At 42.6% G+C, this 25,917-nt stretch overlaps 1 protein-coding gene across 6 annotated transcripts in view; it reads right to left on the reverse strand.

Moving 5' to 3' along the window:
* Positions 1 to 25,917, reverse strand: part of kansl1a (KAT8 regulatory NSL complex subunit 1a) — a 249,505-nt gene that overhangs the window by 221,760 nt on the left and 1,828 nt on the right. For 4 of the 6 annotated variants that reach the window (XR_013962968.1, XM_080747088.1, XM_080747091.1 and 1 more), the window contains one exon: positions 17,213 to 18,692. Coding sequence is in view for 5 of the 6 variants with exons in the window: in XM_080747088.1 (XP_080603214.1) it covers positions 17,213 to 18,624 (1,412 nt within the window). In the remaining variant the exon portion in view is untranslated. Of the gene's footprint in view, positions 1 to 17,212; positions 18,693 to 21,424; positions 21,906 to 25,917 lie in introns of those variants that run through there. The other 2 variants (XM_080747089.1, XM_080747090.1) reach the window with 2 other exon arrangements.

The raw sequence follows: 25,917 nt of genomic DNA on the forward strand, positions 1-25,917 counted from the left end.
GTGTCCATGTATGCTACATTGCTCAAACAGATGCACAGGATATCTGTGTTGTTGATGCGTGACATAGTCACTGACAGGCCCTGACAGATAGCTACATACATCCGGTTATTACCACGTCTGGGAACCCATATTCTATTTATTATTTCGGTACCCAACACCAAGTCAGGGCTTGACATTAATTAAAGGGCTTTGCACACACAGGACGGTTGCGGTTTTTTCCGTTTGCTGCATGATTAAAACGCATTGGATTTGGGTTAGGCTGTTAAGGCTGCGCGGAATCCACACTGCGGATCCGAAAAGGAGTCATAAGGGAGTCAACGAGTTTTTACCGCATGCGACAAGATACACGAATTGAACTGGGTTCGATCGGGAAAAAAACGCACTGCCGCAGCCACCTGCCGCATGGCAAATTCGGAGCTGGTGTGCATGAGAGGTCATAGAGAATCATTGTCTTCTTAAAAAAAATGAAATCGTCCGTTTTTTCTGTGTGAAAAAAAATGCGTCTGTGTGCAAAGGACTTGTCCTGTTGTCCGTGACAAGTAATAAATCTTTACGGACAAGTTCATTAAAAATGTACTTGTCCGTTGGACAAGTGTCTCTTGGTTTCACTTTTTCTTTGATGCTCCTAGCAGCTTTGTGCTGTATGCACACTATGGACTGCCCATACTATGGAGTGGAGGGGACCAAGGGGGGTCGTTAGCAGTCCTTTTGTTATTGTCTCCGCCAGGCGGAAAGGCATGGCCGAGACCATGTTTTGCACCACGTGCGTGTGTGTGTGTGTGTGCGTGTCCGTCCATCCGTCTGTTACCAGCTAATCTCCGGCACTGTTGGGCCGTGTTGGCCTGGTCGCTGCCAAACTGTGCATATACTCTCCCTGGATGCCAATTCAGAACAATTAGACCTTCACCATGAGTTAGTTTTTTTTTCTGACAGCACTCGACAGATTGTCCAAAAGAATCTTGCAAATTGGTAGACAGACAGTATATCTATAGTAATGTGAACAACATGGATCCGTCTGATTTTCCATATTTCATCCAGAAATTTTTGTACACAGCTTGCGATTTGTGCGAAATTGTGCACGTACATTCCCACTAGGCCGAGGAAGAGGACACTTCCCATTTTTCAAATCAGCTTCATTGTGGCGCTATAATAGGCAGATTTGTGTTTTTACCCATAACTCCACCGATTAGTGTAAAACTTTATATGCACACTCTAGGGGCCAAGGAAAAACGTTTGCCCTGCATTTTTCCACATCTGCCTTTTATAGTGCCACCTATAGTGCCACCAACTTAACATTTTTCAGATTTTATCCAAAAACCAGGCAAATCAGTGCACCGTATCTCGAGTCATGTGATCGGACGGATCTATCCAATATTTCATGTTCCATTCCTAATTAGCTAACAATAAGGGGAACGCCAAAGTTTAAAGGATTGGTCCGTTTTGGAACAAAATGCCTCAAATCATGAGCGCAGCTTGCGATTTGCACACACATTCCCACTAGGTCAAGGAACAAATGCCATCCTTTTCACATTGGCCTGTTAAAGGTCTATTATAGCGCCACCAGTAGGGCTGTCTCAATTATTACATAATCCTCTAATCGCAATTATTTGACATAATTGCAATTATTTTGTCAATCATTTACATGTTGAAACATTTTCATATTTTCAAACATTTTCAAAAATAGTGGAAATAGCCGATCTACAAGCTCACAACGCGTCATATCATGTGCAACTTCTAAGCCTACAAGCCAAACAGGAATGTAATTGTCAACGACAAAAACACAATTAACACATTCCCCGCCATTTAACAATACCTTCGTACTCTCCCCTGCCTCTGTCTCCATAGACTTCCATGTAATTCATAGTGCACGGATCATGCACACCCATGCCTAGATAATGCACCACGTGTCTGCACATTGCTCACAGCTTTCAAACAAAAAAATCCGAATGGAAATCCGTTCAGGCATTCATGAGATAGCAGCCATTATGTTTTCCTAAAATGTAAACAAAGATGGCTGCCATGTTTGAAAGATGGGGTTGCTATGGGGGTTAAACATGCAATTTTGCGATTGCTATCATGCCTACTAAAGTTTTTGGGGTCAAATTTTTTTTTTGAAAAAAAAAAAAAAAAAAAAAAAGAATTCTCGGGATTATCGGGCCTGGCGGGGAAAGACATTGAAATAATCTCGGGACTATCGGGCCTGGCATGCAATGAGTTAAATCGTTAATCGCAATTATTTGAGTGACAGTCGTCATGCACAATGTCATAATCGTGACAGCCCTAGCCACCAGGAGGCCAAGATAACCTACCTGACCTGGCGGAGACCTGTACATGTAAGAGCACTGCTTCTAGTTTATTAGTCAAATAGAAATACAGAAAAATAAATGACTGGAATGGGAAATGTGTACTGGTCCAAAGGACAAGTGCCGCAAAAGGTTAATGTCAAGCCCTGCCGTTGAGAGGTAGATGTTTGGGATAGATGAATGTAGGGCTGTCACAATTATTACATAATCGTCTAATCGTGATTATTTGACATAATCGTGATTATTTTCCATAATCGTCATAATCGTTTCCATGTCAAAAATAGTGGAAATAGCAGATCTACAAGCTCACAACGCGACGCGTTGTGAGCTTGTAGATCGGCTATTTCCACTATCAATGTTCTTTTTAAGTATAAAGTTGTCAAATATGTCAGTAATTTCTTTGTATATTTAGGTTGTGTCATATCTACCATATGCAACTTCAAAGCCTAAAAGCCAAACAGAAATGTAATTGTCAACGACAAAAACACAATTAAATCGCTAATCGCCAATTATTTGAATGACAATTAATAGTCATGTAAAATGTCATATCGTGACGGCCCTAGATGAATGACAGCCCTCAAGTGAATAACAGCTCCTATAAATGATCAAACCACAACATGCGATTCTCAGAGAGCTTCAAGTAAACAACCCTGAGAGGAAAAGTCAAAGGGGTTTCTTCTCCCTCCCCCAAATATAAGCCAGGAAGAACAAAAGCCCGTAGATGTTGAACCTTTTAACCCATTTAAGCCCCTTTTCGACTGCAGCTTTAGCACCACAGTGACCACACTACACTACATCAAAATATCTACATTTTCCATAACACAAAGTACCCCTATCGGTAAGAAACAAATTGACCCTTTTAACTGTGATTATAATAAATATAAATTTGTATTACAACTATCCTAAATTATAATACACTATAATGGATTATAACGGTGATTATAATACACAATAAAGTATTAATGTATTACTATGATAATTATAATAGATTATAATAGTGGTTATAACACAATAGAATCTATTATCATGTATTACAACTATATCCTAGTAGTCTAAATAAAAAGTCAGTTAGTGATCAGTCATTATGAAGTGTTTGGCCCTGTTTGGCCTAGCTCAGACCTACTCTAGAGTCTAGATTGGATACTTTTTAGTAGCACGTTTAGTACCACTTTCACACCACTCTACCCAGGTCCTTGTAGTGGAAAACTTGGCAAAAGTGGGCGGTGTGGAGTGGTGTGGTGTTGGGCCAGTGGAAAAGGGGCTTTAGACCGGGTACGCATTAAAATGCATTCTTTTATGCTTTAACTATTACAAAATTGCAGATATACATGCCCACAGCGCAAATGTTCGTATATTCAAAGATTTTCACAACTTTTCAAAAATAGAGTGCCGCGCTGCGAGCTTGTATATCTGCCATTTCTCAATAGTTGAAGTATAAAACAATTCCTGGTCTAAATGGGTTAAGCCACCAAAAACACCAAAAACGATAACCACTTTCTGATTACACTACATATATCGTTACAGGCGTCGAGTCATGCTCATTACAGACTACCAAGAGGAATTACAAGGAGCGACAGCGTCGGGGGGTTTCGCTGAGAGCGGTCAAAGCCTGGGAACAATTTGAGGGCAAAGATGAAATGATTATGCGGGTTCGTTCAACTGTGCCCCTGTGAAGGTTAACCCGATGTTTCACAAGACGGAACGGACGGTCGAAGTCCTTATCGCACAAGGAAGTGGAAGACAGAAAGCGTCAGGGCATCTGGTAGGGATGGGACGATACGCGATATTTTCCTTTATCGTGATAAAAAAAAACACTCACGATAATCGTATCGTGGAGATTTAATTTATCGTGATATCATCCTCTGTCATGCACTGGGATTAATTCATCTTTTATTTGCCGAGCTGCATATCCGGTACCACTTAAACACTCTATAATTGGTAAAAGGTACTTATAATATACATACTCGATACAGTCTTTTTTTCACACTCTATCCAATGTCTTTGCCAAAAAATAGCCGATCTACAAGCTCACAACGCGTCACAACGTGACGCGTTGTGAGCTTGTAGATCTGCTATTTTTTGGCAAATGTTACGCCCCAGGATAATGGATTTAGATTTTCGTGATAATATCGTAAAATCGTGATTTCTTTTGTCACAATAATCGTGATATGAAATGTACATATCGTCCCATCCCAAGCCTCTGGTGCGAGTCATGCCGTTGAGGGAGTGGAGCAGGAAAAACTAGAGGGTCAAATTCAGCCCGAGCTGCAGCAGTCATTACATAAAAGACGGGGTTATGTAACGCCTGTGGGTTCATGCTGAGGAACTGAGCTAAACACATCCAGATGTGTCAAACAGAATAAGGCACCATACACACAGACGCACACAAGCACACACACGGGACACACAGACCTGTATAGACGGAGACGCATACAAAGGAAATGTGGAGAGGGAGCGGGGGAAAAAAAAAGGGAAAGAAGTCTGCAACGTAATGCTGAGGCATAAGCATGAAAGGCACGCCGTGACGCCGTAGCCTCCGCCAACCCAGTTACCCTAATTCAAGGGGTCGTCAAACAGGGGGTCCCCAGAGATACTACAGCGGGGCTGCCAAATCTTTGTTTTTTTTTTATTAATCACTTGAACCCTAGCGTCCCTATTCTGAGTGGAACATTACCCAAAAATAGCAGATCTACAAGCTTGTGTGTGCAAATCTTTGAATATATGTATTTTCAAAGCGAACGTTTGTAACTCAAATTTTGCTTCTGGGGGGTCCCTGGAACTAAATATTTTGAGATGGGGGTCCGTGGCCAAATAAATATAATTTATTACACATGAAAAGGTTTGAGAACCACTGACATAGTAGTCTCTCAAGAACAGACTAACTGAGCTTGTAGATCGGCTATTTTTGTCAAAGAAGAGCAGACTAAAGTATTTGATGGTTCGAGTGGTTAAATGTCTGAAAATACACATTACTTCAACATGATGACAGTGCTGTCAAACAAGTCTAAGCTGTCTAAGAAATCTATGAAAAGCTTTCTTCTGCAACACAATTTCATACAATATGTAGTGGGGGGGTCCCTGCTTCATCTCCCTGTCCGCTAAGGGGTCCTTGGCCTGAAAACGTTGAAGACCCCTGCCCTAATTCATAAGGCATTTGAACAAGCTGGTTAAAAAAAAAAAAGGAACTAAAATTACCAGAAAGGTAGCACACTTTCACTCTCCAGGGTCTTTCGTGACCTCTGGATGAAGTCTGACAACCTGGCATCATTTAGTCATCTAGTCCTCCTGTAATATCACCATTCCAGACTATGGAAATAAGGGATAGTTTTGCAACCGTTAGTTGGTTGATTAAGGGTCAACACCCCAACGTATCAGAATGGAATTCATGTCGGCTCCAGTCAAACTGCAATATTCAACGTGACAAATAAAAAGTAGCAGGCTTGATAATAATAATAATAGCCTTAACACATATGGTGCCAACCCCGAGTTTCCCGAGTTTGTATTGGTACTACCGCTGTGCCAACCCCGAGTTTCCCGAGTTTGGGCCGTTTCTGGAAAAAAACATTTTTTTTCTTTTTTCAAAAAAAAAATTTTCAATTTTTTTTTTTGGACCTCCAGAAATGTATTAGGCATGATCGCGATCGCGAAATTGCATGTTTAACCCCCATACCAACTCATTCTTTCAAACATGGCAGCCATGTTTGTTTACATCTGAAGAAAACATAATGGCTGATAAATCATGAATGCCTGAACGGATTTCCAAGCTGATTTTTTTGTTTGAAAGCTGTGAACAGCATCTACACACGTGGTGCATCATCTAGGCATGGGCGTGCACTTTTTACACAATTGCACAATTACATGGAAGTCTATGGTAACCATGGCAACGCGAGACATTGAAGAGAAAAAATCATTGCAACATAAGTGTTAATTGTGGCATAATCTGCACAGAGCTTGTAAAACACAGTATCCTATAAAGCTCGGATGGGGGGGTATTGACCTCAACCATGTCTGAGTTCTTACACATTACTTTGCCCCTTGCCTAACCGTGTGAGAACTCAGTGTCGCTTGTTGCCTGTAATATGCTTGGATGAACACACAGGTGCTGTGATTTAACATGTTCACGAATAACGACATGGCCCGCGTGATAATGATGCCACTGTATCTCAACTTTAACATAACAATAACACTTGTTAGCCTTAGCCACATTAGCCTTTTCAGCCAATTCATTATTATCTGCGAATGGCTTGTGAAACAGAATCTAACTAGTAAGACGCCTCAGGGCGACATGCAACCTCGCCCGAGGTCGCGCCAATTCTTGGCCATCTGGCCAGTGACGTACATCGGACCAGTTACCCATATGGACACCCCTGGTACCCATATATGGATATCCATGTAATGTATATGGAGATATGCTGTGAAAGCCCAAAACATGCTTACTCAGTTATTCGTTATGTGAAAGTCCTATGACGTCTATGACATCTGACATTGTACCCTTTAATGCCTATATATGGAGATCCCTGTTTGTAGAACCAGCCACACAGATATGGACTATCTTGGCCATATATGGATTCTGTTAGTGTGGTATGTGGCCTCCATATACGGGCATTCCTGTTAGATATGGGCTTAATATCGATGACATCAGGGAACTCCATATATGGGCATAAAAGGGATTCTGTTAGTGTGACATCACAGTGAAGCTGTCAGAGCGGCAAACCCATTCTGTTAGAGTGGTTCCCCTGACATCACAGTGACATCAGAGCATGATGTCAGAGCGACAAACCCATAGAAGAACAGTGTCAAGCGTGACACAGATACACACATACGGACAAGCTGTGACCGGGACACATACTAATCTGCGAACTACGGTCGCAATAAATAACCATGCCATTATAAACTACTAACATTTACTTGAATAACGATTACTCTTTTGCCTGTAGCTACAGGAGGAGGAACATATTTCTGACATAAAAACCCATATTTGTACTACTATGAACAATGTTCATTTTACCTGGAGTACAATGTTGGATGTTTGTCAAGGAGACACGTGTGGTTGCACGTACGTGCAGTCCACACACACACACACACACACACACACACACACATCCTTGCTCACAGCTGTTTCCGTATCCTTTGATTCTCACTAGGCCGGATATACAACCTGGCAAGCAAATCGACAATCAGTTGAACTTTGTCTTTTGTCGTGGTAAACGATAATATTGTATATCCTCCCATGCCTACACTGTTTGAGCTGGAGTTGAGATTCCCCTTTCAAGTCTGTGAGGCTGCCTAGAGGCCAGGAGAGAGGAAAATCTTTCAGAGTGCAGGGTTCACTTGTTTGAAGCTAGGATAGGTAAAATAAATGTGGCAGAAACTGAACCTATCAAATCAGACGTCATTTAAGATCGGACGTCGCTCGATGCAGGAATCTAAACTGACTTTTCCACTGGTAGCACCCTGATACAGTACTGTTTCTTTAAGACTGACTGACTCCACGTTGCCTGCAAATGACATAATCTGAGACCTTGCAGATCTACAAGCAAGCAACGCATCACATCACCATGCACAGTCAGTTTGCAGATCTGGAAGTTTGTGTGCGCACTGTAACCTTGCACACTACCTGATCAAATGGTGCAAATTCAGCTGAATCCAAAAACAAATTAGACAATTGATGTTTGTTTTATGTGCACCAGCGATTTGATTCAGAAAATGGGCGTGGCCCACATGGGAGTTGCGTCGTAATCCTAAAATCCAGGGAAAACATTTTGACTGAATGACCTACGTTTCAAAAGTTACAGGCCAAATGTGATGGGCCAAAAAAAGGGGCCGGTTATAGCACCACGGTTAAGCATATTTGAAAAATGTGGTGTCCGAAATTAGTTGCTAACAGACAGACAGTCTCGGAGCAAAAACATAATCACCGCTGTGGGCGTTCCGAGGTAAAATTATGGTACTTCTGTGACCTACTAGCAGTGTGCACCAGTAATGTGGCACTGATCAGTCCAGTGATTTTCAAGATTGGCTCCAGACACTCAAAGACTGCTGTAAAACAATATGCAGTCAATCTAACCTCTCTCAACAAATTACAGACATAGTACCCTGAATATAGCCTATTTTTGTAATAACATAGCAATAAGAATTCATTTAATAAACAGAACAGTGAAGAACGTCCTACTTGCTTACCATGTGAAACAATAAACTGAGCTTTGTCAAGTAGCGGTCGTATTCTTGCACGCCCTCATCTCCGAGCAGCTTTAGACCTACTGTAAAATACAGGATCACCAGCTCAGAGTCTGAAACTACTCGAGCAAAGCCATCTCCATTATTTAGCCAAATAACATTTTCTAACAAATGAGGAATTCATTTATTTTTTAACAAAAAACATTATACAAATTAACCAATACGCTGTTTAGCATCTTTCTTTTGCTACCCACCGAGATCCCATTCACAAGTGGTTATGTAAGATCTGTCATTTCCTGATGCGTTACTGTTGCCTCAGAAACCAAAAGCTCTGCCTCTCTCCGTTCTCAAATCTGTAACCCCCCCCCCACCCCCCCACACACACACACCGGATCTACAAAAAGAACCATTACAATGCTTCCACAACGCGTCTCCAATTTGTAATAATTTTCTCTATAAAAGGTACAGTAAGGGTGGGCGATATGGTGATAATTATCGTTGAGACGATACAATGTCTCCACTATATGCCTTTTCAGAGGTATCGTATATATCATGATACAATTGAGGGAGCCTTGTAAAAAACGTTAAAATGTCAAGGTCTCCGCTTAACTCTGACAGTATACAAATGAAACCAAATGGACCCGTAAGGGTCCATTTGGTTTCATTTGTATAGTGTCAGAGTTAAATACTTGTAAATTGTTCACTTTAGACCTCCCAAAAAGAACCCAGAGAGTCTAGTTTTTGTTAAGTAACTTGAAAAATAACATAAAAACCAACGTGAAAAATAATCGTGGTAAAATCGTGTATTGTGATACAGCTTGGGAAAATATTGTGATATTGTATTTTTCCATATCGCCCACCCCTAAGGTACAGTATGGGAAATCCAGACAGACATCACAGAAGTCCGGTCTTCCAGCTACCATCACCCATGCCCTGGCTAGAATAGATGCGATTACAGACGTCACATCCACACACACAGGCATCCTGGCTGGAACAGAGCGGCCCTGCAGCACGAGCATGGCGACAGATGTTGGCTGACCACCAATCCTCTGGGTTTACGGGAAACCACGTCTACGGTATAGGGCCAGGTTGAGAAGATTACTGGCACGTAATACGCCGCCGGTTAAATGTGCAGCCTCAAATAGGTGTTTTCCACAGCGGCTGACTTGAATAATTGAAGTGCTGCTACGCGAAGACGACATTAAATTGTCTTCCTTGTTGCCTCGCCGAGCCCTGTAAGCCGTTAATTGGTGACTGAGACAGAAACGTCAGCTGCTGAAGATGAGATATTATGGTTATCTACACACCCTGCCTTTCTGAAAGCAGGCCTTGTTCACAAGGATATCAAATCCCATCTCTGTGCAGGGCCGGTAACCAACAACCAGTTCACAATGGTTTACAACTGTGGGCCATAACAGGATTTCAAAGGGGCCTAAATGTTGTTTTTACACCACCAACATCGAAACATCAGCAATGTTTGAGAGTAAATAGTTTGTCGCAGAACTACACGCATTTTCTTGTTTCACTTTCCTCTATGTGGGGATTTCCAATGCCAGGTGTGTATAAGTAAATGTTTCCCGATTTAGACAATGCTGTCGAAATGTCGAGTTTTATACCTCATACATGCAGGTTTCAATGTACCTGGACAAAAACTGAGGAATGAGATACTGCACCATCATCGAATTAACGTAATACTTTATGTAAAATGTTACCTCCATTGTAAAGAACTGCATTCAAATCTGCAACTCTACATGCTGGTTTTTACACTATTGATCTATCTCGTCAGTTCCACTGCATGGGAAGCAACAATGACATAGTCATGCTCCACCCTGCACCGTTTAGAAAAAAAAACATAGCTGGCTGCAAACTGACATACAAGCACTTCATAACATTGCTCAACACCACACCTGTGGAAATGTCATTTCCTGCACAAGGCGCTGCGGCTCAAATACGAGCGTAGTGCAATATAAAATAATGCCATGTTTGACACAGGATGCCTGTTATCCTAGTCCTAACAATGCCCAGAAAACCACACATTCAGGTGGACTAAACGGCCATGGCACCGATTCACTCTCACCACGTATGACTTAATAGCTTAATAGCTGTTGCTTGTTAGATGGACACATTCCAAGGCACCCACCTCAACATCTCTTGCAGGAAATACAATATAACTGGAAAAGGTGAAAACGCTATGAAGTTCAAGATACAACTAGCAATGCCAAGGTAGGGTGAAGAACAGTGCTTCACAATAGTTCCTCTTTTTAGATATAGTATGCAAACGTGTTGGCTCTAAATTGTGGTTTTCAATATAGTTCCCAAACGGAACCATGTACGGTCATACCCTGGCAAATAGCTCATCAGATTAGAACTACACTATAAGCCTAATTAAAAGTCCTACATTCATTGTAGTAGTATTTTGACAACCTCTCTGTAGCCTAGTGCCAGAGGATATTTTGAAACAAAAGAAGTTGTTCAAATCGGTATTGAACTGTAAAATGCATAATATAACATTGCGGTACACACAGTACATCAGTGATATTCAACTGGCGGCCCGCGGGCCAAATGCGGCCCCAGTGGAGCTTTCTTGTGGCCCCATTCCATATTCCAATGTAAAAATAAATGTAACAAATTAGTATTGGACCGTTGGTTGTACAGCAATTTATGTTTTCACTATGGAGCTAGGCAGCTCGGCAACATACAAAAAAAAGAGCTCAACAGATGAGTTCTGAGTGCGGTTTATCCATCCATTTGAAACCATTTCTGGGTCTTGAGTGGATGTTGTCCATTTACCCCAAAGAAATAATTCACCTGAATCTCCTCCATCATCATTAACTTCAAACACATCTTGTTCTCTCTTGTTCTCTTATTAGTCGGGTAGTCAAAATAAAACCATTCATACGGACATGTAAACACTTGCCAGCTTGCCTCAAATACTCTTCCATGCCAATTACCCAGGTAGAACATTCTGAAATACTGCATCTACTTTCCCTTCTCTTAAAGGGCCACTTCACCTCTGGGACAACCCTATCTTATTTTATTGTTGTTTGGGACACGATCAACACAATCCTGAGTTATTTTTTGTGTTTAATCTGTGTTTTTAGATATTTTAGTATTTAAGCATGACTAGTGATGCATTTCGCATCACTAGTACATGCTGAAATACTAAAATATCTAAAAAAACAGATTGAACACAAAAAATAACTCAGGATTGTGTTGATCGTGTCCCAAACGACAACAAAAAATAAGATCGGGTTGTCCCAGAGGTGAAGTGGCCCTTTAATGTCAAAATCTAAGCCTGTGCTTAAAGGACTGGCACAGAAAACATCAAAATGCATTAATGCAGTATGAAGCAAGTCCTAAGCCAACAATAAACAGTGACATGGTTAACCATGAACATTTTCGTTCATTTGTTTTGTCACTTTGTCTTGTGGCCCCCGACTTCAATTCATTTTACAATTGTGGCCCCCTGCCTAATCTAGTTGAATACCCCTGCAGGTGTGTCAGTGGCAGAATTTGCCCATAGTGTTAAATACAAAAAAAGAAGAGTGTAGTATAGTGCATTTTCCCGCTAATACTAGAAGCACCAGGAAAATATGTGAAAAATATACCAGTGAAAGAATCTATCAAAAATAGCTTGTTTAATTGAAAAGGTTTAATACATAGTATGACTAATCTATACAATGTGGTGAAATGCTGGTACAGGCACACTCTCCCTTATGCCTTCAGGGCCTTTGGGAGTAAGATGGCAAATTGATTTTAGTTTGGTGCTGGTAGAACACTTTTTGCACAGACAAGTTTTTGTCTGTGCATCTGTCTAGCAGTACGACAAAGGGGCATGAAAGCACTTATAGGCAAGGTGTTAAGGTTCTGGGTTCAAATCCCATGGAGACTGTAGAGTTTAATGTGTTCCTCTAATGTGCATATTGGTCATCTCCCACCAAAGCATGTTAGATACAGCAGTGGTTCTCAACCTTTCCAGGCTGCAACCCCCAAAATAATCATATTTTAACTGGGGACCACCCTCCACCCTGATGAGCACTAAGAGTTGAGGCATTTCATTTTGTATAACACGGAAAATAGCAGATCTACATGCTCACAACGCCTCGCGTTGCGAGGCGTTGTGAGCATGTAGATCGGCTATTTTCACAATTTCTGCCTCTAATATTTGACAATTTGGCCAATGTTTAGTTTGTCATTTTAGAGGTATTAAAAAGTCCTTAAATTGTCACTTTAGAAATGTGCAGATACCCTCTATACTCTTAAACTATATGTTGGTTTGTTTACTGTTGAGTGAGAAAACAATGTTGCACGTTAAGCTAATCATCTGGGGACCCCCCAAAATAATTTGACGACCCCCCCTGGGGGTCCCGACCCACAGGTTGAGAACCACTGAGATACAGTACAGGTGTTGAGGGTTGCCCACGTGCCCCTGGCAGGTAAACAAAACTTTTGGGCAGGTTGAGTTTGCTTTCAGGTTGCCTAACGGGGCAAGTGCTGGTTTGGGAGGGGATGCAACCATCTATAAACACAGCACAAGAGCGCTCTGTCTTCTGGTATGTGGAATGTAAAATAAGGGCACAGTTTACTTACAGTATAATGTGCTGTTTACACTTAAAAATATAAAACAAGTGTGAACCCATAGTCATATTCATAGCTATGGTAGGTATTTGGCATAACGATTTAGGTATGACATTTTTGAGCGGTGGTCACAACGCTCCTATACGTGGCCGTGTGTGTGGGTCTGTCTGTCTGCGTGTCTGTCTGTCTGTAGCCTGCAGTAACCTTTTCTGACCACACATGTTAAGGGAGGGGCGCTGTTGTTCAGGCCAGGCACACACACACACACACACACACACACACACACACACACACACACACACACACACACACACACACACACACACACACACACACACACACACACACACACACACACACACAGGGGGGAAGGGGGGGGAACCACCGCTCAGTTCACACAGGTGTGATTTTTTTTTCGCACAGCCACAGAAAGTAAAAAAATAAGTGTTAAATCAAGCGGTAATTCAAATTTTATCTATCATTTTTATGGATGATTTACTTTTCGGGCAAGTAGAACATGACCTGTTCTTGCCCGACAGGCAAGTACCTCTTAGACCTTAGTGCCACAGTCAACTACTGCAGTGCATGCATCTGCAACTACCCTTCAGGCTTGACCAAAAGGCACTGGCGATAAGAGCTCGAGCTGGGACTCCGGGCACCTGCGAATGGCCACCCACTGCTCCAAATGTTTAGGGTGGGTTAAATTCAGATGACACTGTACTTGGCAAACAAACGTCAACGTTTTAGTTTACCGCTTTTGTACGGAGAAGGCACCCTGCATAGCCAATTTTGTCAACTTTATTTTATGTGATTGTAGGGGTGGGCGATATGGAAAAATACAATATCACAATATTTTCCGAAGCTGTATCTGGGTTCCTTTTGGGAGGTCTAAATTGAACTTTACAAGTATGTAACTCTTGACAGTATACAAATGAAACCAAAATGTCAGAGTTAGTAGAGACCTTGACATTTTAAAGTTTGAGAACTACTGATTTGGATCAAAATGCAGGTTTAAACTGAATTCTGCAATGGATCTCTGTAAGTCTGTATTAACGATTAAACAGGATTTTTTACAAGGCTCCCTCAATTGTATCACGATATATATACGATACCTCTGAAAAGGCATATCGTAGAGACATTGTATCGTCTCAACGATAATTATCACCATATCGCCCACCCCTATGTGAGGGTAGGAAGCTGTGCTGGATTCCCTTCACTACAGTTGGGGATTATAGGGATTTGTTATCTACTCCACTTCATTATGACTGATTTTGAAATCAAGAGAAGTTGGAGACGTTCCTAAAGATTTGCGGCTGCCCATACGCGGCGCAGTAGGAAGGCAGATGAGTTCAGCCAAACCTTTTCCAGCTCGGCCAACAATGGTAACCCATGGTAACGTAAACCCACTTGAGCCGACCACAGAGTGAGACGGTAAAGCATGCAACGGTGATCTTGACTTGATTATCTTGGTTCCAAAGAGTAGGCCTAGTTGATATAAGCGATCAATATAACAATTTAGAATATGGGGTAATGTAAAATTATGTTGATGCCCAATTCAGATCAGAAACATTTGAATTCTTACAGAAGTCTAACATGTGCAACTGTGCTTTTAGTGTTAAGTCATTGATCCTCTAAAAGAAATAGGGGTGGGCGATATGGTGACAATTATCGTTGAGACGATACAATGTCTCTACGATATGCCTTTTCAGAGATATCGTATATATTGTGATACAATTGTGGGAGCTTTGTAAAAAATCCTGTTTAATCGTTTCTTTTTCATTGTAGATTCATTGTAGAATTCAATTTAAACCTGCATTTTGGTCTAAATCAGTAGTTCTCAAACTTTAAAATGTCAAGGTCTCCACTTAACTCTGACAGTATACAAATGAAACCAAATGGACCCGTAAGGGTCCATTTGGTTTCATTTGTATACTGTCAGAGTTACATACTTGTAAAGTTCAATTTAGACCTCCCAAAAAGAAAACAGAGAGTCAAGTTTTTGTCAAGTAACTTGAAAAATAACTATAAAAAACAATATGAAAAAAGAATCTTGATAAAATCCTCTATCGTGATACAGCTTGGGAAAATATTGTGATATTGTATTTTTCCATATCGCCCACCCCTAAAAAGAAATATTAAATTATGCAGGCCTATTTTTTAGTAGTGTAATTATATGTGTAGAATCTACCCTCTCACCCACTCACTGCCCAACTGACTCTTAACTCCCACTCTCTCCCTCCCTTCAGCATGTAACCTATTTAAAACATTTTCAAAATGACGTTGTGAAGTTGTTATAGGTAGGAGTGAAATTTAATTTACATTGTTCTGTTCAAACATCATGCAGGCCTAAATATTAGACAGCATACATTGTTTCATAAGTAGTTCTATTGCCTATTTATCATTTCCCCCCACTACGACCTGTATTCTCTCAACAACAAACGCAGACATATGTGGTTTCTTTTTTGCCTTCAAAAGGCAAAAATAGGATGCATCACAATTATAAATCGGGCAACAAAGCCAGGATTGTAAATCCTGATCGAAAACAGTCAGTTTCTCTGTCTTTGGGTCATGTGCCGCACAACCAATAGACCTGTTTAGTAACAAAGATATTTAGGTCAAAGGTCCAAAGACAACAGGATAGGGCTGTTGAAAAAATAAAAAAGAATCTATGTTCTTAGCTGCTTTTGTTAATAATCAACCTAGTCTTACACAGGTCAGTAAGTCCATTAATGCTGCTGACCCACCTCGATGTCTATTTTCGCTTTCCAGTGCCTTAATGGTAGAACCGACGGTGCTCTGATTCGAACTTCCCATGGAATACATGTGCAAGCCCCCGCTGAGGTAAAACCCAACAAGCTCACCAGGCAGCAGAAGAAAACACGAAACCCACACCTTCTGCATTACCTGACACCCAAACCAACGGTTCTTCCTGGTTTCAGGCCAAATCAAAACATTCGGCTGCTTCGGTGGGTTGCTCGCTTTTCCTCTGCATATAAACAATGTTCAGTTTCATCTTTGGATCTCTTTAACCCATTTAGGCCTAGAATTATTGAATGCTTTAACCAGTGAAAAATAGCAGATATACAAGCTCACAGCGCGGCACAAAAGTGCCGCGCTGCGAGCTTGTAGATCTTGTAGATCTCGGGGGTCCCTGGAACAAAATAATTAGAGATGGGGGTCTGTGGCCACATAAATATCATTTTGGGGGTCCTTCACATGAAAAGGTTTGAGCACCACTGACATAATAGTCTCTCAAGAACAGACTCCAGTTAAGTGAAAAGATCTTTTCTTTGACGATGGCTAGCCAGATTGCTGACATATAAACATAGGTTTGTAAAAAAAAAACCTTAGAAGGATTCAAAAGACACTTATAGAATCGGGTAAAATTCTGATGTTCACGATTAAAAAAAGAAATGCAGATCTACAAGCTCGCGGCACTCTGTGCACTCGGTGCCGCGCTGTGAGCTTGTATATCTGCTATTTTTCAAAGCATAAAATAATAATACACAATATTGTGTGCCCATTCTGAATGTGTTTAATTTGAAGCCATTGGGGTCTGTGCACGCTTCACCGTGTGGTGCCATCCACACCATTACTCTTTGTTTCTGCTCTCAGGAAAGAGTGGCATCTCTGCCCCTCCCTGGAATTTGACCCCAGCACCTGCACCACAGATGCAGAGACGAGGCCGTTCTAATTGTCATTAGCATTCGCCATATAGCAGACTGCAGCGACTGGAACGACAGGGACTTTTGTTTTGTTTTTTTTCCTTGACAGCTTCGGGGGTGGGGCTTACAGTAAAGATTAACACACTTAATTATCGGCTAGATAATTAGTCGGCAATACATACACCTCATATCTACAGTAGGCCTGCTTTGCTGCCGTTGAGGGGGAAACATTTAGGGCAGAGAGAAAGAGTGTGGGTGTGTGTGTGTGCACCCTCGTGTGTGTAAATTCCAAAGAAAGCATACATCACAATTAGTACCTTATTAAACCACAACTGCATACAAAAGACATTTTGCACAAGCCTCCCTGAAACAGCAGCTCATCGTGTTCTTGCTGAAATCACATCGAAATCATCAAGTATGGTTTTGAGGGGGGGGGGGGGGGGGGGGGGCTTGAGGGGAAGATTCATTGCAGGTGTCTGTGATACTTACATTTTAACGTGTCTCTGCTCGATATCCACTCTCGCAAGCTCCTCCTCCTCCAGGTCAGAATCACCCCCTGAACTGCTCTCTGTCACATCTGAGTCAAAAGCACTCTCGGCCGAGTGCAAGTTGGCCGTCCCGCTCAGGTAAAGCCTTTCCAGCTCCGAAGGCATAGCGCCGCTTTTTAGGAAGCGACCTAGGCTGTATCTGCTGCCCGAAGACGAGTGGCGGCCAGCCCTCCACGTGGCCGTGGGTGTCACCACCTCCGACTTGCGGTTACTGGCCAACAGTCGACTAAGGGCCGAGTCTAAGAAGCCACCCAGCTGTTGCTGTACATGGCGCTCAACTTGCTTGGCCTGCACCACCTGGAGACGCTTACGAAGCCGCCGCAGGCGGTTTTCGATCTCGCCCTGACGGCTGCTGTTGAGTAGGGTGCGCTCCCTCACCTGGGCATCAAGACTGTCCAATGAGAAAGAAGAGGAAGAAGGCAGCACTGCAGGTGAACAAGCCGGGGAACCTTGCTGGCTGCTTCCTGGTCTATCCCCAACCGACCACTGTAGCTGATTGTTGGGCGTGTCTGAACTTGCCTCTTCTAAGTTTGTCTGGTCATTAGGCTGAGAGTTACCATGGGCAAAGGGAGAAGGTGCGGCAGACTGGACTGGTGGTGGTTCAAGGTTGTTTCCATCTGTGTTTTGAGAGACCCCTGAGGAATGCTTTTGCTTAAGGGCCCCTTTCACTGGGACATGCCCAGTTATGGTGTCCGTCAAGGTCTCAGAAGCCATGGGGAGGCTCTGGAGGTGGGTGTCCGTGGTGGTCGCAGAGGGCTTGCCGCCATTCACTGCCATGACGCAGCCAGAGCCGGGGATGGCGGCAAGCTTTTTCGCCAGTCCATTGACGGGCGCCATGGGCTGGCCGCTGCCGTTGGTGTTGCCACTCATAAGGCTCTTGAGCTTTCCGCCAGAGAGTTCAATTGTCTGCCTTTTCCTCAGCAGGAAGTCTCCACCGCCGTTGAGCAGGGAGCTAGGCAGGATGCCGTGGCTCTTCAGCACAGACTGTTTGATGAGGACGCCTTGCAGTTTGATCGACTCTTTACTTGAAGGGACAGACGTCACATCAGAGCACAGGTAAGAAGCCACCAATGGCTGGAGCTTGCCCAGGGCCGAGGCCTGGGAGGGGGAGTCGGTTTGCGGCTGCTGCTGCTCGGACTCGGTCTCCTGGTCGGCACTGCAGAAGTCGAGGGGACACTCTTGGGAGGCGGCCTTGCGCTTAGCAGGGCCACTGGTGTGGATGAGGATGTTGCTGGCGTTTCCGTTGTTCTCGGCACTGCCTGGGGAGAGACTCGAGGACGGGGCAGCCAGTTTGAAGCGGATGTGGTGAGCTTCGGCTGGGGCGTCTGTGAGAGCGGGCGCCATCGCAGCCATGCAGTGCAGAGGGACGGGCACCGCGGCCTGCTCCACACCACCCGCTTACTGCCCCGCCAGAGGACAGCCTGGAGAGGAGAGAACCAACAAAGGGTGGAGACATGAGATGAAAGGTCAAATAAGCAGGTGAGGTGAGCAATTCAAACTGAATTTGACTTCCAAGTTCTCCCCTGGCATAAAATCTACTGGCAAAATCAAGACAAAAACAATAGGCATGCATCATGTACCGCTATAAATTAAAACATGCAATTGGAATCCGAGTGCAGCTTCTTTACAGCTAGTGGAAAATTACAAACCCCGGCCAAGAGGAAAAGGGCAATTTGAAACAAACTAGAAACAAGGAAAATGCACTACTGCCACTCTTGGAAGCTTTACGTGGATAATAATAGTGCATTTTTACAAAACGCAAGCGATTGTCTATGACAATCCATTTCTAATCTAGATCAAAGCCTAATCTAATGAACTGGTGACTCACTGACATTTTGTTGACCTGCTTTTGCTAAAATTGATACTGCAAGTGCACCAGGCAAAACACTGCAGGAGAATGGGAGGCACATCTGTGAAAACCAATTCCAATTACACCTACAAAACTGCTAATTTAACAATTCCAGAGAGGATGTAAACATTTTATTGAATGACTTGCACACCACATCCTTATTTGGTTCTGTGGGTGCCCTCTTCCAAGACTCCCCTCTCTTTTTTTCTTTACATATAAAAGGAATTAATGAGGTGCAATGACCTTGGGGCGGGGGTGGGGTGCTGATTGCTGAAGCAAGGTGTCAGTAAGCAGTGTAGCTAAATCCCAGGAAAATACATTATTTTGATATATGTATGTAGTCACTTTCACCTGTGTGAAGTGGGCCACTGTCATTTACCCAAAAAAAAGTGACTCGTATAGACTAATAAACTGTTTAATTTGGGACTAGTTGACGAGGGCAGAAAGAGGCAAAGCCCATGCAAATTATTCAAACCTTACTGGCCTACATGTGCTCTGGCTGGTAAGTCAGGGTTTCACGTAAGGGTGTGTAAGTAGGTGGATTTAGGCCTTAGCATTAGTCCAAAGCACATGATGTCACCCTACCTACTAGCTTCCTGTCATTTTCACATAGAAAAATCAAAGCGTGTTTATAATGTTGTCTGACATACACTTAAAAAAAATTGTTTTGCAATTATGATTTACAATAATAGTACCGTGGGAGAACAGTGACCGATTATAGTTAGTGTTTGTGTGTGTGTGTGTGTGTGTGTGTGTGTGTGTGTGTGTGTGTGTGTATGTGTGTGTGTGTGTGTGTGTGAGAGAGAGAGATCCAAATGTTGACCGATTAGAACAAAAAAAATACAACATTGAATCTAAATCAATAGTAAACAGCACAGCAGGCTATATGGCCGTATGGTCTTGTCAGGCCAGATGAATGGGGGGCTTCAGTATTCCACCGCAGTTTCCAGTCAGCGCGCACTACGCCATGTTGGTATTTCAGATGGAGATTATGCAATGCAATTCATCTCCCCTAAAACCGCCCATTCCGCACCAACAAATACACCCAGTTTATTCACAAATACTGGCGTAATTAATTGGCACAAACGGTCGCGTAGACATGAATATCTTTGGATTGACTATCTTCCGGTAAAACCATCGTGCCACAACATCCGTTTCACCTACAGATTAAATCTTAATGACTAGAGGCGTGGGACTGTCTACATTTACCCCCCCCCCCCCCCCCTCGCTTCCCACAGTGTATATGAAAACTGGTGCCTCTGTAAATGTCTTCCAGTCACGCGTGGCTCTGCAACATTTGACGAGCTATGCATTCCAGATAGCCGTTGCCGACCACCATCCAGAAATCACCCGTGTTTTTTTGCATCACCCAAGACCAGCCATTAAGGAGTGGATGGATGGATGGGTGGATAACGCAGAATATACGCGAGCAGAGCGATCAGATGGGGATATCCAGCTAAACCATGTCACTCAATACACTGCGTGCAAATTAATGCGCCTGGTTTCTGGCTAGGGTTATAGCCCAGCAGAGCTGCTGATGCAAGAAACAGCCTGCTAACGTAGCAGGGCTAGCATGCAGGACTAGTAAACCAATTGCAGTATAATGTTACCTACTCACATCGCATTATAACCATATAGTACGTGCAGAACATAGAAACTCGGTGTTTTTCCTCCATGTCGCAAAGGCGTAGCGTTATTGTAGCCCTACGAGTCTCGGTAGCCACACTAAATGTAATTACTCTGATCGCCTGCCAAATCCTACGTTGGTTTGCGAATGTTAACGATTAACACAGAGGCGAGAGATGATCACTCGCCAAAATAACGTTACTTGAAGGTTGAAAGCCCTGTGCCTGGACAAATTAAAAGCGACCCAAGGAATCGCAAATGGATCGCAACTTATTTACGTCAAATCAACGCATTAAAGCAGCAGATCGGACGGGCGCTGCAGGGTGAGATCTTCCGATAAAAGTCGTTACGCAGTTCAGTGATGATGTGGATTTTCGCGGCACTGCTACTTGTCACACAATGTTCATGTTAATGAAGATAATGTCACAAGTCAGTTGGGGAGTAGACCTGCCTGTTCAGGCTCGCCGACTGGCTAGAGGCTTAGATCATGACCATGTCGCCCGACAAAAAAAGTGACGTATTTTCAACAAAAACGGCGTTATTTTCCGCCGGCCAAAGTGTCGACGTGAGACGCGTCGGTACTTTTCCCAGTCGAAAATAGCGTCATTTATTGCCCGAGCCACACGCTCGCGCGACAAGTATACATTAGCCCTAACAAAGAAAAAAGGAGGAACCTACCACGTGACGAGGTTGCACTATCCGAGGGAATTTCGGCCAACAAATCCCCCAGTTTAGACGGGGAAAAAAACAAGAAACCGTTTTTAGCACGGAAACACACCGCCTGGTTAGATGTCTATGCCATCGATCGGTCCCCAATAAAAACCAAACCAACCGGGTGAAGCTGGAGAGCCCGGGTTCCAGAGCCGCCTCGGATCCGTTCCGGAATCAGGCGAAATGGGCGAATCAACCCCCAGCTACACCTTGCTGCTGCTGCTGCTGCTCGCCCTGCTAGCGCGCTAGGCTAGTCCGCCTCGCCGCCTACACAGAACTACCACACAAAGGCCGGATAAATGACCCGTTCCGTTCCGAATATCTTCCAATCTGGTCGTTCACACGACAATCCCGCGTCGAAAAGTCCGATTCCTGGTGCGCGAAGGTGGTCCGAACGCCGCTTTACGGCGAGCCTTTTCCCCCAGTTTCGGGGAGAGACGCTCAGAAAATGGCGGCTAGCTCCTCTCCCTCGGATTTGAGTCTGACAAACAGAAGTGCCGTGTGTGTGTGAGTAGTGTGCGCGCGTGTGGTGTGTCTCTGTGAGTGTGTGCGTGTTGCTCGCGGGTAGGCGGGAGACATTTCTCATACTCGCCACTAGAAGGGCAAGATAAGAAACGACATGAAAAGCTTCTCCGGCTGATACTACGCCACAGGAGGGCATTGTCTTTCAGTGTCTCTATTCTGCACTCAGTTATGATGAGAAGAAGACAACAAAGTGGATAAATTAGGCCCACGTAAAGTAACGTGAGTAGTGCTTAAATACCGAGTAATAGCATGAACAAGACTTTGAAATTGTCACCGACTTTTTCCTTCCTGTCTGTCATTTAATGTTGTAAAACAAAACAAAAAGGACCCCAATTGAAACAAGCCAAAAAGCTTTCTTGTGGTGTTTTATCCTTTTAGTTGACCTTGTGCCAGCCAGTGAACTGTACTGTCCTGTACTCTTCCCTATGCAAACCACTAGCCGCAAATTGCAACACTAGATTTTTTTATACTCGGATGAATCTAGGGTTGCAATACCACCCATAGGGATTCAATGCATGAAAACAGTTTTTTGCTAACTGATTGTATTAAACGACTTCAAACTCACCAATATTGTGGCTCTATGGAAAGCTTGGAATTTACTCTTGCTAACTGCAAAGTGTTTGTTTCTGAAAATTCCACCGTGGAATTGTTATGATTTTATTTTCTGTCAAGAAATTCAGTTCGGGTGATTATTTTTTCTAAGTGCTGGAGTTTGGAAGCGCTCGTGGGAAGTCACTCAGCAGTCCTGTGTACCAGCTGGTTCTGTCACATAGCCTAATGCAGGAGGCAGCGGGACGTGGTGTTATAGAAGACGAGCGCTTCCTAAGTTCAAGACTTAGAAAAAAAACATGGCTGCTCGGATTTTATTAACAGAAAATAAATCATAACAATTCTTCGGTGGATTTTTCAGAAACAAACACTTTGCAGTTAGCAAGAGTAAATTCCAAGCTTTCCATAGAGCCACAATATTGGTGAGTTTGAAGTCGTTTAATACAATCAGTTAGCAAAAAACTGTTTTCATGCATTGAATCCCTATGGGTGGTATTGCAACCCTAGATTCATCCGAGTATAAAAAATCTAGTGTTGCAATTTGCGGCTAGCAAACCACTAAAGTGTCAATGTTACACATAGGGCAGGGGCGGTATGGATTTTTAGTTATTGCAGTAATAAGTCACTGTTTACAGATGGTAAGGGGGTGGTATTGTGGTATCTCCCTAAAAAAAGTTGTTTTGAATGAATAAAATAATAATAATTATTATATAGGCCTATAATTATATATACAATTGAAATACATTTAAATAAAATATTTTAAAAAAATAGTCGCGGTATAATCATGGTCATGAACTCAACACCACAGTAGGCCTATACATTACACAACCATGGTGTTGTGATTACACAACCAACTTTTTTTGTAACTACACAGCTTATTACTGGTTATGCATTTCTCATTATATATAGTATTAGAAAACAAGCTGTAGAATGGAAAGTGAATCTAGCCATTTCATTGATAGTGTTAAGTTAACAGTAAACATGTTACACATGTTTAACAGTTCTACTGGGAATATAACAGACAACCCCAAGGGAAAAGGGAGGAGTCGAGTATGACTGCAGTTCAAAGGAATTGTACACAGGAACTGGACTGGCCACTATTACAACAGCTATATGCTATACAGCCAGTGGCCACTTGAAGGAGCTTTTTCACAACCAAGAACAAAAGATCTAATGTTGTCATTTAAACTCCAGGAAAGGGAAATTTACTCACATAAGGGAAACATATCCCTTATAATTCAAGTCAAAGCTAAAATGTTAGACATCGCATGTGACTTGTTTACTTTAGAATGTCTGGCCTTGGGCCTACAATAATGTATGTGACATTGATATTTTGGAGAATTTGAAATTTGGATTTTTTTGTAAATCATACAAGTCCCCAAAGATGCAGTAACATACAGTATGCTTTTTTTTTCTTAAGCTAAGATTGCTAAAAATGTGTGATTGTTTAAGGACTAAGATTGAGTTTTGTGACACAATGACCAGAGTGACACTTGAAATGCACTGTAGTTTAGGACTACACACAGTTCACACTGTCAATGTATAGAGTCATTTACTGTCTAAACTGCTGCCATATATTTACACAGTATTTGGCGTGTCATGTATCTGTCACCACCAATTCTGAAAGAATAGGCTCAGTATCCCTGACCAGCAGATGTTTGCCAGTGACAATGACAAAGCGCATTCAGGGTTTGCACATACAGTTTCCACTTGATTCTGTAGCTTATCATATTACATTTTGTTTTTAGTATTATGTGTGCTGTGTATGTGTCTGCCTCAATGTGAATAATTATGTGTTGATGTAATATATAATCTTGGCAAAATGGTAGAGGTACAACATTAATTAAATCAAACACGTAAGTTACTCTTTACATCGATAATTACAAATAATAATGGATCATTTAATAAAACTAGAGTTGGGCCCTCACACCGACATTATGGTGAGCTGACAGATAGTCTGAGTCATCGTGTCGGAGTACCCGTTATACCAGTCGGCCTGTGTCTCTTTTGTGCCCAAATATGGAGATCTCTGTATCCGTCTGTCTACCGGTGTCCCTTTTATGCCCATATATGGGGAATCTTGAGTATTATGCCCATACAACATATCGGTCGGATTGGTGGTTCAAGACAACTGCATATCTGAACATATGGCACCGCAGACTCAGCGTGCTGAGTTTGAAGTCAACCATGGATTAGCCAGGATTTAAGCCAAATCCAGACTTGACAAAGCCTGCTCCGTGCATCCTGGTTTATTCCGTTCCACTAACGCCAAGCCAGACTGAGAAGGAATGACTTTAACAAGCCAGGATTGTAAAGCCAGGCTGAATGCGTGTTCATGTATTCCTTGAATAGTCAAGTGTCAATTCCAGAATTCAAAATCTACTCGAATAAAAGTAAAAAAGTATTGGCATCAAAATGTACTTAAAGTACCAAAAGTAGAAGTACTGATTGATTATGCGGAGTGTCTCATTTGAAGTTGTCGCATTGTGAGCTTATAGATCGGTTATTTCCAAATGGCCGAAGTGTTTTGTAATAATAATCAATCTACAAAGTAACTAGTTTTCAAATAATTGTAGTGAAGTAAAAGTATAATATTTGGATCTGAGGTGTAGTGGAGTATAAGTAAAAGTATCTGATAAAACCAGGCTTTATCCCTAATCTAGGTTTGGTGAAACAGGCCCCGTGTTATGTGCATACTGCATATGCTTTGGCATATCATGTTTGTTTATGGTTATGTCTGAGACATAGTGATATGCCTATATGGGCGTATGGGGTTTATTTATGGCTATGTCTAAGTCAGAGTGATGTCAGAGAAAATTATAGTTGCAGCCCTAAACAACAGCTTTGTTATTAACTCACTTAGCGCCGAGCGACTTTCGGGGCGACTAACTAATGATGGCGTTTAGTGCCGAGCGACTCGGAGCGACTTTTATATAAAAGCATTGTTTAAGCTTTTAATTTGGGTTGATAGACGGAGCGGAACGGTTAGCTTACCTTCGACTAGCATACAGATGAAAACCGTGAAAAAAAAGGATACGATTATGACGTCACCTTTAAGCCATAGCTTCCTGTTTACGTAGGCCTCTGTTAGCCGCTAGGCTCAATGCAAACCATCCGACCCTCACGTAGCTTCACTAGGTCGGATTTTGATTCGGAAACTTTCTGTGTGGCATCTATATACGTTCCGATGCCCATACCAATGGTGGTTTGAGACGATCAAGCACGAATTGAGCAGTATTGAGCTCAAATGGCGGCCGGCGGCCTGTCCATTGAATGTCAATGGAGAGCATGTCATTGTACCATCCTGTTATCTCATGAACCTTGTTTTTTATTCTGACTTAACATGGGACCATGGAAAGTCAATGGGCTATGGCTCACTCTAGTGG

This window comes from Nannobrachium achirus, assembly GCF_963921795.1.
Source record: "Nannobrachium achirus genome assembly, chromosome: 18".
Taxonomy (NCBI): Eukaryota; Metazoa; Chordata; class Actinopteri; order Myctophiformes; family Myctophidae; genus Nannobrachium; species Nannobrachium achirus.